This window comes from Montipora capricornis, chromosome 11 (genome assembly GCF_036669925.1).
Source record: "Montipora capricornis isolate CH-2021 chromosome 11, ASM3666992v2, whole genome shotgun sequence".
Lineage (NCBI taxonomy): Eukaryota > Metazoa > Cnidaria > Anthozoa > Scleractinia > Acroporidae > Montipora > Montipora capricornis.
The window spans coordinates 36,495,313-36,510,312 of record NC_090893.1 but is presented as its reverse complement, the minus strand read 5'-3'; the positions used below and the strand labels follow the sequence as shown (position 1 = coordinate 36,510,312).

Here is a 15,000-nt window from a genome sequence, read left to right as displayed (position 1 = left end):
ACAGGAGGATAAAATCGGTATTTGCTTGACGTTGTCAACACGCTGTATAGTCATTATAATAGACTAATACATAAAGCATCTCAAGCAACAAAAGCACCTCAAGTACGACAAAATATTTAAGGATATCTGGTGGACAATATTACAGTGAGAGGATTGTCTATGATGAGAGTGCTACTACATGCATGGCGTGTTGTACGGTGAAATCAGTCTCACACTGGCATAGCCATTTTCCGAGTTAAAAATGCATGCAGCTATATGTTCTATCTGTGACGAGAATGGTCAGGTTATGCAGAAACATTTAGAATGTGAGCAACAAAAGCTCAAGTTTTCTCATTTCCTTTCTTCTTTGCATGTAAAAGGACTCCGAACCTAAAAGTGAACTCAAGAGACCAAGACAACAAAATGGCTGCAGGAGAAGGTATTTTATCAGGGGCACCCAACGTCAATTTTCGGAAAATATCTGTTCGGAAGCCGATTTGAGATCTAGAATTTTCCGAACATTTCTTGTAAAATTTCTTGCTTGCCTGCCTGTCCTAGGATTTTCGAACATCTAAAAGATGGTATAATTACCCATTTTAAACCGATTTTTACCCTGAAAAAGTCACCTAGAATTTTCGGGAGCCTTTTTTCTGGCTGACATTTTCGAAAAGGTAAGTTTTGATCCCTATAGTTTTCGGATCACTTTCAGCTAGGAAATCCGAACAGATGAAAAATTTCTAGGAGATAAAAATATGCCTATATCTACCGTTTAAATACTAAAATACGTTTAACAATGATATCATTAAGAGGTTTTGAACGATATTCTCGTTGCGTGCCCCTGTTTTATTCGTTTATTTATTTATTTATTTATTTATGTAATTGTAATCAGTGGATAGACGCAAGAAACAAATTGTCTCAATAATTAGAAAGCCGGATGTGGCTCAAGAATGAATAATGATAAGGTGGAGCATTTGATAAGAAGTTGAGCTAGTTTTACCAAGACTTAGATGTTTGATTTGTGACATTGCGCAGTTAAATGAATTAAGTAGGATAAGGTTTCTCTCTCAAACGTGGTCATTACTCCATTCGTATGTGATTTGTGGCTCCTGATTTAGAAATGGCGCTGTTACTCTTTCATAGTAAGCATTTTTAAGCTCAAACCATATTTACCATGTAATACTATAAGTAAAAAGAAACCTTCTCTAAAACCTGCAACTCTAGCTAGGGGGGAGAGCTGGTTTGGTTTCAGTAGGGCCTCGTTTTTCACAGTAAACATTGTAAAACAGGTACCCAGTCCCTAGGAAGTACTTTGATTTGTTTATTTCCCCAGATCCTCCCTTTTCTTTTTATAATGCACTAGATCGGTATCACATCTAATTAGATATTAATAAGGTTTCAATTTATTGACAGGAGGACCACAAACTGTGCAAAGGTTTCACTAAAACTACACCAACTTATTTAATTTCAGCTGTAGCAGGCGCTGTTGGAGTCGGTGAGCTGCAAAAACTTCTAAGGAACCTCCAAGACGTGGACCGCAAAATCACCATTGGCATTAACAACGAAACTGGATTTAAATGGGAGGCTCTCAGCGTCTACTTCGACTCTGGCACTTCAGATGTAACCTTACCCGAATATGTCCTTAGCGGTAAAGCATAATTTAGCATCTATAGAGGCGTGGGGATATAGTGGCAATCAAGCTTGAATTTAGACCCATTTGTTTGTAATGCGCCACTTGACACAATATGCTCAACATTAGGCACCAAATATTAGCTTTTCGCTATAAGCCAATGGGCGGAAAAGCAGATGATAATGATGATTTTTGTTCTAGTCTGTAATGGTGAAAATGTGTCACATGTAGAAAAATGCCCTAACGAAAACTGGAAAATGTATGGTCACATTCCCCAGTTTTCAATACTGAGTCGTTTTCATGGGATGAAAGACATTATCTGAAGATAATAGGAAGATAGGTACATGCACCCACTTTTTTGAAAAGGTGACACCCTTTGATGTACTTTTTCATGCGGACTTCACGCATGTGCGCATGCGCACCCTGCACTTAACTTATATGCCAGCTTGATTAATTAATAATCCTGACGGTCTTCCTGTGTTTGGTTGCGATTCCTGTGTGCTGTATGCCAGGAAAAATCTCGATTTCTCTCGGTCTGTCTGTCCCGATGATTTCGGAGTAGGCGGCTTTTATGCTAAGACAAGTTGACCATGTAATGCCAACTGCTGATAGATTTCCTAATAGCGCTTCCTGAAAAGCCACTAATTTCATGCCCGGTGATTGATGACTGTCACACTTTCTTCAAAGTTGAAAAGAGTTTCCCCTTTTAATAATTCCTCCTTTCAGACATTCCCCCCGTTAGATATCCCCCTTTTAGTTATTTCTCCTTTTAAAGATTCCCTATTTTAGTAATTTCACCCTTTTAGAGATTCCCCCTTTTTGTAATTCGCTATTTTAGAGATTCCCGATTTTATTAATTCTCCCTCTTAGAAATTCCCTATTACAGTAATTCCCCCTTTTGGAGATTCCTTATTTTGGTAATTCCCCCTTTTAGACATTCCCTTTCTTAGTGATTCCCCGTTCCCATTTTCCAATTCCCCGATCCTCCTTTAAGAACTACAGTACTCATCTTGCTATTAGCAATTTCTAGTTTGTAAATACTTGTTGCATTAAATTTGGTTGAGAGCGTAAAAATTCACCTAAATGTGCAATAGCTTAGGTTAAAGAAATACTGTCGGCTTTTACACCAGAATGACTAAACAGCAAGAATTCCTGTCATCGTTATGAAACTACTCCTATATCAAATTTCAACGCACGCAACACGATGAATTCACAAAGGCAGAAAAATATCACAAAAACCCTTTTCCAGCCAAATAATTTATTGAAACAAACAACATATTTGCTATTAGAGGCAAAAAAAAACCTTCCTTTTTCATTTCGCACGTGCAAACAAGCAACACACACCAGAACGACTAAACAGCAAGAATTCCAGCCATCGTTACCCAGGTGTTCAAATTATTTAATATTTACAAAACACGATGAATCCATTGAATCTCAAAAAAACCTTTTCCAGCCAATTCAGGATAAAAACTTTTTCTGAAGACCCTTTTCCTTGACTAATGAAGCAAAAACTGGACAACACGCTTTCTTTCAAATAATACTTGACTAACAAGAATTAGTCAAATTTCCAACTTTTTTTTTTTTACCAGAATACTATGCAGGGTTGAGCTCAAATAAATAAAACTATAATAGCAAGGAAACAGAGATCCGAAATCAACTCATGGTGTTCGATTTGAGTTTGTTAAATCCATATCCCACAAGAAAAGGTTACCAGAGAATTTTCCATTTGGTGTCAGTGTTTTACATTACATCACAGTTAGTAAAATATTAGAAATACAACCTACTCTGATATATCCGACGGCGAAAGATGCAATAGACCAATTTTCAGCTTTGAACAATGAACATGTTATGGTCTCCAGGCTCTGGGGAATAAAATTAAGGATTTGTATGATAGAGTTTATTCCCGAAATCGTCGAGATGATGCTTTTTGTTCAGGACTGAATTTTGATGTATGGAGAAATTGGACTATTGTTGTCGAAGTCCATTATTCGTTGCTTTTAAGATTCCAGATATTCATTTTTCACCGCTTGTTTTGTTTATCGAATTCACGTTCCATTCTTGAGGTTTGCAAGGGTTTATTTTGTTTAAAGATCCAATAAAACACCATTCGCGTTGCATCGGCTTCGCCGACAATGCTTGTACTGTGTCCACCGGACTAGACTGCTCGCAGTCCCTTCTGACTAAGTCCAACCAACCGCTTTGGTCAAGCAAGCGAGCCGAGGACTGCACGCTCTTCTGTAAAAGACACGTTCAGAATCTCCTGTTGCACCACCAGATTGGTCCGTTGACAATGGATCGCTGTCAGATTTTTTTTACGAGTTTCGATTTTCCCTGGGAAAAGAGAAGCACGGTATGGCTTTTGCGATTTTGATAATTTATACCTTCAAATGGCTAACACATTGAACCCAAACAAGAACAGAAACCTGCGGTCGAAGCTCTTCTATTGGGCAAGTATGTTATGGCTGTGCTACAAACTGGTTTCGGCAAGACAATCATTTATATGAGCTTTGTAATCTTAAAGGATACGAGTGACCCAAATAAAACGGCATCGATCGGGGTAATAGTTCCTTGTTGCAGCCTCACCGAAGACCAGATTCGGTCGCACGATTATCTATGGGTAGTTGCCTTCGAGAAGAAGGGGAATTTGTTTGAAGGACACGTCTCCAAACAAGGATTGAGTCACCTTTTCTGCAGAACAAGCTTTGTCTTCTGACTTACTGATTTAATGATAGATGATGAGTCGTCGATTTTAAACAAGAATTTGTCCCTGATAGTTGTAGACAAACATCACAGCGTCGAAAGTTGCCAACATTAAATCTAATTGAATACAGTAGTTTCTCTGCGGTTTCTTCTCCGAGTAGTTGATTGAATTCGACATGCACATAAATATTTTCACGCTGTTGAGTGTTTATTTATACCAGCAGTAAAAGAGGCGGTACCATGTGTCATCACTTTCACTCATTAAATTAGCAGATTCTGAACGCGTCGGTTACAGAATGGCGTGCAGTCCCTATATTTATATATATATATGCATGCTCACTAGCTCGCTAGTTTGAGCACTCTGGCATGGCTTAGATGTACCACGTGTGTGGGACATTTGTGGTGGCTTTATAAGCTTAACCTCCATCCCAGACATCAGCACTGTACTGATGAGGCCCAGATGGCCGAAACAGTACTGTCTGCAGTTAGTTATATATATATATATATATATATATAGGTTGAATGAAAAATGGAGTCAAAAGCAAACTACTCACAGGTCCATGTTTAACGTAGAGAACAAACGTTTCGCCCTTCGGGCTTCCTCAGTGTTCACAATAAGCTAAAAACTAAAAAACACTTGGCAGGAACTGAGTCGGTTTCAAGATCTTATATATGTGAAGAAGTGACAGTGACGAAATAAACAGATTGCTCAATTACACGAAATTTACAAACAAGTAAAGTGGAGTGGGTTTTCCAACTGGCCAAGCATTTTAGATGAATATTCTGTTTTATCCAGAATAACAAATTTGGAGCCCTTGTCTTGAATTCTAATAGCTTGCTCATCTAGGTTTTTAAGTCGGGAAGAAAGCCCTTCTCTCACCTACAGAAAGATTGTCATGGACAGTAGAAACGTTTGTGGGATCGAATAGCTCTTTCTTGACCGACTCGAGAAACAACTCAACTTCCGGAAATTTGGAAACAGGGGCTTTCCATGACGAAACTTTTTTAACTGTAGGGAAGACAGGCTTCCTTTCTTCTACAGTCGGACCATTATTAATATCACGATTATTGAAGATGTGGGTTCAACATCCAATGAATTCAGTATATAGTATAGTTTAATTTCGCAGTTTTTGGGAAACAATGAATGAGGACGGTAGGGTCAGGGTTTTTCTTCGCCTGATTTTGGCACCCCACGACAACACAGTGAGGCATTTCGCTCAGATAAGACAAGCAAAGCAACCGTAACACGTCAACAGCCAATGGTACTTTGCGGCTCCATTCAAGATGACGGCCGCGGGAATTTTAAAATGGCGTCCAAGCGCTTCTTTTCAAAGATGAAAAAAATCAAAGTAAGTATTGGCAAGACACTTTTGTTATGAAAGATATTTTTATTCGTGCATTCCGAACAACTAAGGCTGTATTTGCTCTCAGAGTGGAGGATCCCTTTAACACTTCAGCAACCGTCACTGCATGCAATTTGAATGAGTCATGATTGCTAGTTGTTGGATGCAAAGAACTGACGAAGTTGATCAAGTCTCCCGTGATGTCTACCTCGGAGTTTTTCCGTGGTGCGCTCAACTGTCAAAACAAAGAAATTATTCAGCTCATTCACGTCCAGCCGTAGGGGTTGTGGTAACTGGTTGACGGTTCGATAAGAAGTTCGCCATATCTCTTAGGGCCAGGTTGGAGACATATATGTTATTCACCGGCTGAGAGGTCCGTATAGGGACTAACTGTGCCCGAGGTCTTGAGTGCGGCCCGAAGCCGCAGGCCGAGGGAGGTACTCAAGACCAAGGCCACAGTTTTTCCCCTTACGGACCGACCTAATTAAGCTTCTTTTCTGAAAATAAACATGGCAAACTGATTTGCAAAAATCAAGGAAGGGTAACGTTTTTGCAAACGTTGGCCGGGTAGCACATATATTTCAAGAGAATTAACTGATCAGAGTGTAATGTGAAGTCCTAGGTTTCTACCCCATATGAACCATGTGAGAGTTAGCCCTACTGATGGAAACACCATGGTCAGAGTTTTGCTCTGTCCCTGTGCATTAGGGCCCATTTCCATTAGTAGGGTAACGCTCACTAGCACTTCACATTACAATCTAATCAGTTAATTCTTCTGAAATATAAGTGCTACACGGCCAACGTTTACAAAAAACGTTACCCTTCCTTAAACTTGTACTTGTTCATTGCCGTGACTTTAACATCTTCAGTTCTCACGGCCTCCTCCGGTCTGACCTTGTAGCTCAGTCGGTAGGGCAGCGGTCACCCTGGTCAGAGTTTTTCTCTGTCCTTGAGTGGGCCCATTTCCATTAGAAGGGCTAATGCTCACTTGGTTCATATGGGCTAGAAACCTAGCACTTTACCTTACACTCTAATCAGTTAACGGTTTGCAAACAGTCTTTTTAAGCGCTCAACGTCGCACTGTGACAGTTGAAATTATTTTATAACTGAGAAAAGCGCTCCGTTCGAAAAGCTCAGAGAACATGACAGATTAACGATAAAACAGAACTTCAAATATCTCTTGGTGCAATAAATATATTTAAAAACAGTCATAATTCATAGCAAGCACAAAGAAATGAGCTAAACAAACTAAACAATGATGTTTGAAAAATTCGTAAAAAAACAGGTGAACAATGTAAGTATTAAAATGCTGTCTTGTTAAAAACTGAACGAGATTTCTTAAAACAGTAGGAAAATTTTTATTGAAATATACTCAATCATCTGTCTCTGCCTTCATATCTTATCATTTCAAGTATTCATCATTGTTCTCCGTCAAGTCCTTCACAAATCTGTGCAAAACTTACGCAAGAAAAACTTGTTGACATCAGTTCATGCAAACTCCATAGCGTTGCGATTTGTTTGTTTGAGTAGTTTAGCTACGAATCCCTATTTTCTTAAATGAGGCAAAATAGAAGGAGATTATAAAAAAGAACTCCAAAGAAAATAACGGATGTCAGCCGAAAAACTTAACTCAAAGGACATTTGTGCAGTTATTCGTTTTAGTCAAACGGCATGTCAACAGTTCACGAAAAACAACGCGAAAAACCACAGCGTCGCGATGTGTTTGTTTGCCTATTTTAGCTAGGAATCCGTGAGGTGACTGTCATGGCGGCCGGACCGACCTGGGCGAGCTCGCTACAAATTCTAATACTCTTGTTCAGAACAGCAGTTTTAATCCAAGAGAGTATAGGTGGCGACGTTTTAGGGTCTTACCAGGCTACAAGCGGCTCAAAGACGTGTGTAGCACCCGAATTCGTCTTAATTTCGACAAACTACAGAAGATTTAAATCTCGTGCCAAACGATTTACTTTACAGAGGGTTCTACACACGGTCAAAGGAATAAGCAGCTTCAATCTGGAAAGGGATGTGCTTCTGTGCGGGGATGTGGCCAGTGGCCAGGAATCCTGGCCCGAAAGGGAAGAAGTCGATGTTGAAATACCCATGCAGTGAATGTCACAAAGCAGTCAGAAACAACTAGGACGCCATCTTGTGTGTTACATGTGGAAACTGGTGACACGCTAAATGCCTCAATATGTCTCGAACTATATTCCAGTACTACTTAGATCTGCCTAATATTGAATGGACTTGTCCAGCCTGTGCTCTACCGCCACTGACGGACTCCTTCTTCGAAGAAGTTTCTGAAGGTGATACACTAAATTTAGTCGCGGGGTATCAAGGGGAAACAGCTCAAAACACGGCCCACGAGCAGTCTCTTCACAGAGACGTCATAGAAATTACTACTGATAATGATCTGTTAGAACTCTTCAGGAAACATCACAATAAGGATTTTGTAATCGCCCACCTGAACATTAACAGCATTCAAAATAAATTTGAAGAACTGACTGAAGTAAGCATGAAAATCAACGCCCACATAATGATCGTAAGTGAGACCAAGATCGACGCGAGCTATCCTAACGCTCAGACCCGAACTACTCTCTCTACCGAAATGACAGGAAGAAGGGCGGTGGTGGAATTATGGCTTTAATATCTCAATCACTAGTTAGGACACAGCTTAAACCTGACAAGACCTTTAAGACACTGGAAATAATTGCCTTCAAAATCAAAACAGATATGGACAACACGGTAATTGTTGGTATTTATCGTCCCCCGAGAGCTCTGTGTGGTGAATATCGAACACTGCTGGAAAGCGAACTCAGCTATGTCTGTAACTGGGCAAGCTTGAACAGAAATTTTGTTGTAGCTATTGGCGACCTAAATCTGAACAGATTGCACCCTGACAAACCAGAAGGAAAACTGCTTCTTGATTTGGAAGTTGAGCAAGGCTTTGAATGTTTAATTACTAAGCCAACAAGAATAGAAATAAACTATAACTGAGAGTTTAATAGATGTTTTGCTCACTAATGGACCGGACAGCTTTCAGCTATCTGGCAATTACCATCCCTGCTTAAGTGATCATGACCTAGTTTACTGGGTCATGAAGCAGAAAATATATCACAATCACAACAAACCAAAGGTCATCACATTTAGGAGCTACAAGAACTTTGACCCTGAACATTACAAACAGCTTTTGTCCTCTGCTCCAGGGCATGTTGGACAATTGTTTGCTGACGTCGATGATCAAGCTCACGTGTGGAATGCACTTATGAACAATATACTGGATGAAGTGGCACCTGTGAAAAAATGCGTGTGCGTGACAAAGACGTGCCCTACATGACGTCTCATTGGAAAAGCGCCATTAGAGCAAAACGCAAAGCAAACGACAAGTACATGCAAAACAAAACGCCAGAAAACTGGGAATTATGACGCAAAGCCAGGAACGAGGCCACCAAACAAAGAAGAATCGCTATTAAACAGTACTGGTATAAAAAGTCAAACAATTTGAAAAACAATCCCAAGGCGTTTTTCAAAACTTTCAAGCCATTTTTGGGTTCTAAGAGCTGTACTGAAAGTAACGACATCTACTTAAAAATAAACGGCAGTATGATAACGGATCAACAACAAGTGGCTGAGGAATTGGTTGAGCATTTTGCTACCTTGGCGGATGGCATCGGTGGCACAGCGACTGAAAGTAAGTCAATAGAGAACGTTAGAGACCATCCTTGTGTTCAGAGGATTCAATGCGAAAATAGGAATTCCACTCAGACCATTGAAATCGAACCAGTTACACAGCGACAAGTCCTTGCAGCTTTCGATTCGCTGAATATAAACAAGGCCACTGGCTCTGATGGCATCCCTTCGAAGGCCTTAAAAGTAGGTGCTAATGAATTATCCGCTCCACTAACCACCTTGTTCAATTCTTGTATTAACAAGAATGCGTGGCCCAGTGAATGGAAGTTTGGGCATTGGACCCCAGTGTATAAAAAGGATGACAGGAATGCAAAGGAAAATTATCGGCCCATAACTCTCTTTCCATGTGTAAGCAAAGTTCTTGAGAAGTTGGTTGGAGTGCAGATCAATTCTGGCTTTGGTAATTGCATTTACCAAAACTCATCCGCCTATCGCAAAGCAACATTGATCAATTTAGTAGAAGATTGGAGACTCGAGAGGGATCAAAGACATGCTGTGAGCATACTTTCAACAGACATGTCAAAGGCATTTGACTCGTTATACCCACCACTACTTCTGAGCAAGCTTGAAGTGTACGGTTTTCAGGAAAGCGCTGTTCAACTTTTAAACAGCTACTTAAATGAACGGAAATATCAAGTAAAGATCGGTCGTCATGTTAGTTCGAACCGTTACGTGAGTCGTTCCTGTCCTCATGGTTCCGCGCTTGGCCCGTTGTTATGGAATGCTTTCCAGAATGACCTATCCTACTGCCTAACAGCGAATTTGTCTATGTATGCAGACGACCATCAAATTTACCACGCAGGAGTAGACCAGGCAGCTGTGACTTTCCAGTTAAAGGGTAGTGCCAACTTGGCTACAACGTGGTATGATTCTAACTTACTGGGGGGAAACCTCAAAAAGTACCAAGTTTTGAACTTGGGCTTCACTCAAAATGACTATAATATTTGCGTGAACGATGCCGAAATCTTAACTAAAGATAACATCACACTTTTAGGAGTAGTGTTAGATTCTAAGCTAAATTTCTCTGAGCATATAATCTCTATCTGCAAAAAAGCCAGCCAGAGAATTGGTGTTCTAATGAGACTACGTAATTTAATTCCTATGAAATCTAAGTTAATATTATTCAAAACCGCGATATTACCATTTCTCACGTACTGTCACCTTGTGTGGCATTTCTGCAAAGCGAGCGACACTCGAAAGCTTGAAAGATTACAGGAAAGAGGACTTAAAGCGGTTTTCAAGGACAATAATTCTAGTTATAAACAATTATTAGAAAAGGCAGATCTGCCTACTCTACTAAACCGACGCTTACAGGATCTGTGCATCCTTATATATCAAGTAAAGCATAAACTGTGCCCTGCTTATATAAATAACATATTTAATGAACCAAATAGTAATTACAATTTGAGGCAAGCAGATTTCTCTATACCCAGGTATAAGACAGTCACCTACGGCAAGCACTCTATTAGATATCTTGGGCCTAGGCTATGGACAAAACTACCCAAGAGTACCAGGGACGTTACAACCCTAATGTCGTTCAGAGGCAAGATACGCCAACTTAATATAAGTGAACTTCTAGATGATGGCTGTGCAGGCTGTAGCCTCTGTTCATATTGACTTCTGTATATTTCTACTATTAATCCTGAAACTAGATAACTGTTGATATTTTACCTATTATTGTATATAGTTCTTAGCTTGTAAATGTTTTCCTAATTGGTGTCCCCAAATTAGTAAGGGATTTCTTTTCCTGGCTAGATGGCTTCTGACACTTTTAATGAAGTTTCTACTACTACTACTACTACTACTACTACTACTACTACTACTACTACTACTACTACTATATTCTTAAATGAAGCAATATGAAACGAGAATAGAAAATAGAACTCCCAAGAAAATAACAAATGTCAACAGAAAAACTGAGTTAAAAAAACTGCTCTTCAGTGTAGATGTTTTAAGTTCAACGGCGTTTCAACAGTTCAAGAAAACCAAGAACTCGAAAACAGCAAAGCAGCAAAGTGTTCTCAGCAAAATCATGTGAATATTCGCCTTTTTGAAGAATAACCAGGCCCTTTATTCCATTGCTGATATTTTTCCTTCTCTTTGCAACGGTTAGTAAAACTTGCATTTTAAGAGGTAAAATACGTTTCGTCGCGCCGTAGTAAAAACACTTTCAATTAGTCACGACAGTTTCAGCACGGAACAGATTTCGGACCGCGGTCCGTATCGTAAAAAGCTGGACCAGCTACGAGCACGCGATTAGCCAATCAGATTCAAGGCTTTAGGATTCCGGCCCGCTAAGATACTTCAGAAAAAAATTAAAGGACTTATCAATAAACGATTTCCTCGTTTGTTACTGGGTTGCCAAACCCAGTCGGCATCATCGATTCATTTCTCCGTATTTTTAATATTCTTTTTCTTTTCCGTGAAGGTAAAAGTTTTCCCTATCCCTCCCCTGCTCAGTAGTGTCTTTGTGCGTAGAGTCTTCTGTGTGTATGCTTGGTCGGTTTCAAGGGATAATAGAAATGGGTAGATGTATCCGGTGGACACAGCAGAGTATTTAACTTAACCTGCAGTGGCGTCGAAAGTCATTGTAACGCGAACGGCGTTTTAGTCGATCTTTAAACAAAATATACCCTTATGGAGGTGAATAATGGAAAGTCAATTGGATAAACAAGACAGGCGGTGAAAAATAAATATCTGGAATCTTCAAAGCGACGAGTAATAGCCTTCGACAACTATCCTACGCCCGTTGAGCCGTAATCAAAGTGAGCTGTAATTCTAAGATTGCATCAAGTTTGGTGTTTTGTACAACACTGAAATTAATTGGAAAATTCTCTAGTAACTTATGGGTTTAACAAAGACAGAGAAGGAACTGAACAAGGTAAGTGGATCTCTGGTTTCTGTTGTCTGGCTTTTTATATTTATTTGTACTCAATTCTGCACAATTTTCCGGTAACGATTGGAAATTTCACTAATTCTTGTTAACCTTCAATGGTGTAGAAAGTCATTGTAACGCGAATGGCGCTTTAGTGGATCCTTAAACGAAATATACCCTCATGGAGCTCACGAATGGAACGTCAATTGGATAAATAAGACAGACGGTGAGAAATTAATATCTGGAATCATTAAAGCGACGAGTAATGGTCTTTGACAACAATTGCATTTTTCGCCGCTGGATATCAAGCGAGCTTTGTTTCTAACATTTTACTAATATGCTGCTACGTACAACAATGAAATCAAATGGGAATTTTTTTATGTGTTTAAAGAAACATTTGAGGAATCGAACTACTTGAATGCTCCTCAGTGTCTACTGAAGTAGCATCTCAGTTGTCTGGCAAGTTACATTTATTTTGTACTCAACTCTTTCTTTTTTAATTAATTTATTTTTTACTTTCTTTTATTTTTATTACAATTTAAAAAAAGAACATTAATATACGCACATAAAAGCTAGAATTACATACATTTTAGAACTTAAAAATAACTAAATAAATAAATAAATAAAATCAATTAATCAATAAATGTATGTCTTACTACCATGTTAATAATTACATTCCATTATTACAAACGTATATTCTAAAGCTATTACACACGCAGAGAGATAACGTTAGAAATGGTAACATTTGATATGATAATAGTAATAATAATACATATTTATTGTATAGGTTTAATTATCCATTTTTTATTAAAATATTCTTTTTTTGTGAGTTTACTTTCTATTTCACACTTAATTTTAATTTTGGCTTTAAACCCTTCGATTTTAGGAAGGGTTTGATTTGTTCTGCACTCCCACAAGAACAATTTCCAATAATTATGAAGTAATTTAATAGATCAAGTAAAGGGCATTTTTCCAAAAAATAAACCAAATAAAACATCTTTTAGGGAGAGGTGGATTTGATGTTTTGATAGTAGGTGCCAGTATGATGCAAAGTCTGTCAAGAATTGTCTAGTGTGGGAACAGTTATAAAAAAAATGATTTGAGGTTTCCGACTCAGTTTTAGAAAACGTACACAAACCGTTGCTTCTGTAACCAATTTTACATAATTTGGTATTTGTATAAAAAGTAGAGTTTATAACTTTATATTGAAAAGCTTTTACATAAGATTCAAGTGCAACAGAATGTGGTAACACGAAGATTTGATTGATTTGATCAATTGTAAAATCAAAATCCTTCTGCAACTTGAAAGTGATATTGGGATGTTGAGCCTTTCTGGAAACAAGTACAGAATAGTCTATCGAAAGTGTTATTTTTAAATGTAAAAGAGGGAGATAGGGTTGATAATGATACATTCGCGAAACTTAGCTGTGAAAGTATAGAGTGTCGGAGGCCAGCCAACTGAAGAAAATTGGTTTTGTATATCTTGTTCGAGAGGTGAGTGTAGGCAACCTTTATATCCCCATCAAAAAGGAGATCATGCGTGTACGTGACTCCTGCCTCACGATAGTATTTGAAATAGACCGGTTTGTTATCTATTTTTATTTCTTTATTGTTCCAAATAATGTTTTGATAATCCTTGTCTTCAGCAAAGGTATCGCGAAATACTGACCACCATTGCAGACGTTCATAGTAGAATGGAGAGGGTAAGTTAAAATCTTTGACATCAAAGTTACAGCTGAGAGAGAGGATGCCCCCAACATGCTCTAAAAGATAAAGAAAATATCTCTTCCATGTGGTACTTGAATCATTAAATATTCTCCGTAGCCATCCTAACCTCAAAGATCTAATCATGCAATCGACATCTATCATTTTTCAACCGCACCTCTCAAAGATACACCGTTCCACAGAAACTTGAAAAGCAGTCGATTCAGTTCACTTACTACTCCTTTTGGTGTTGGTAATATAGAGCAAACATAAACAAACTTCGAGATCAAGAAGGATTTCATTATTGTTACTTTTCCATAAAGAGATAGGCCTCTGGAGGACCATATATTAATACTGTCAAGCCTTTCAATAAAATTCTTTTCTTTTAGAACTCCGGATCGTATGTGACATAACCTCCTAGAGCTTTGATCGGGCTTTTAGGCCCTTTGATGCTAGATGGTTCTTCCATGTTTCCTCTAAATGAACCATTCCACATACCTTCCGTTTTTGAGGAATTGATATTGAGGCTAGAAATATTTTGAAAAGTCTCCATCAGTTTCTGCAGTCTTCAGGCAAAAAAAAAAAAAATGAAAATGTGACAGTGAAGAATTATTTGAAAGAAAGCTTGTTGTCTCTTTTGTGCTTCATTACTTACGGTCAAGGTCCTTCCAAAAAGGGTTCAAGCTGAACTGTGAGACTGAAATTTATTTCATTGCTGTTGTGTTTCTTGTTTGCACCCACATAATTAAACTTGGGAGGGATTTTTTCCCCTAATAGCAAATACTTTAGTTGCCTCAATAAAGTTCTCGCTGGAAAAGGTTTCTGTGAGATTTCCAGCCTTTGTGAATTTATCATGTTGTGTAATTTCGAGCTTAACAAATTTTCATACGTCGGTTGAAATGTGATACGGGAGGATTTTTGTGGTGCATAAGTCACGAAAATAAACCGGTCTGTTTGAAGCGTGCTTGAGTTTCAACATAATGAGCCCCAAAATCAGCAAAAAAATGTGACGCTGATGAATAATAAAGTAGCTGCTATTTCCAAAACGATGGAATTACATGGTGATAAATAACCTCGTCTTGGAG

At 38.6% G+C, this 15,000-nt stretch overlaps 1 protein-coding gene across 4 annotated transcripts in view; it reads left to right on the top strand.

Annotated features, from left to right (window-relative positions):
- Positions 1–15,000, top strand: part of LOC138022869 (DELTA-actitoxin-Aas1a-like) — a 25,341-nt gene that overhangs the window by 7,356 nt on the left and 2,985 nt on the right. For all 4 annotated transcript variants that reach the window (XM_068869857.1, XM_068869856.1, XM_068869855.1 and 1 more), the window contains 2 exons: positions 360–418; positions 1,448–1,624. In XM_068869857.1, coding sequence (XP_068725958.1) covers positions 403–418; positions 1,448–1,624 — 193 coding nt within the window. In that variant the 5' untranslated portion in view covers positions 360–402. The remainder of the gene's footprint in view (positions 1–359; positions 419–1,447; positions 1,625–15,000) is intronic.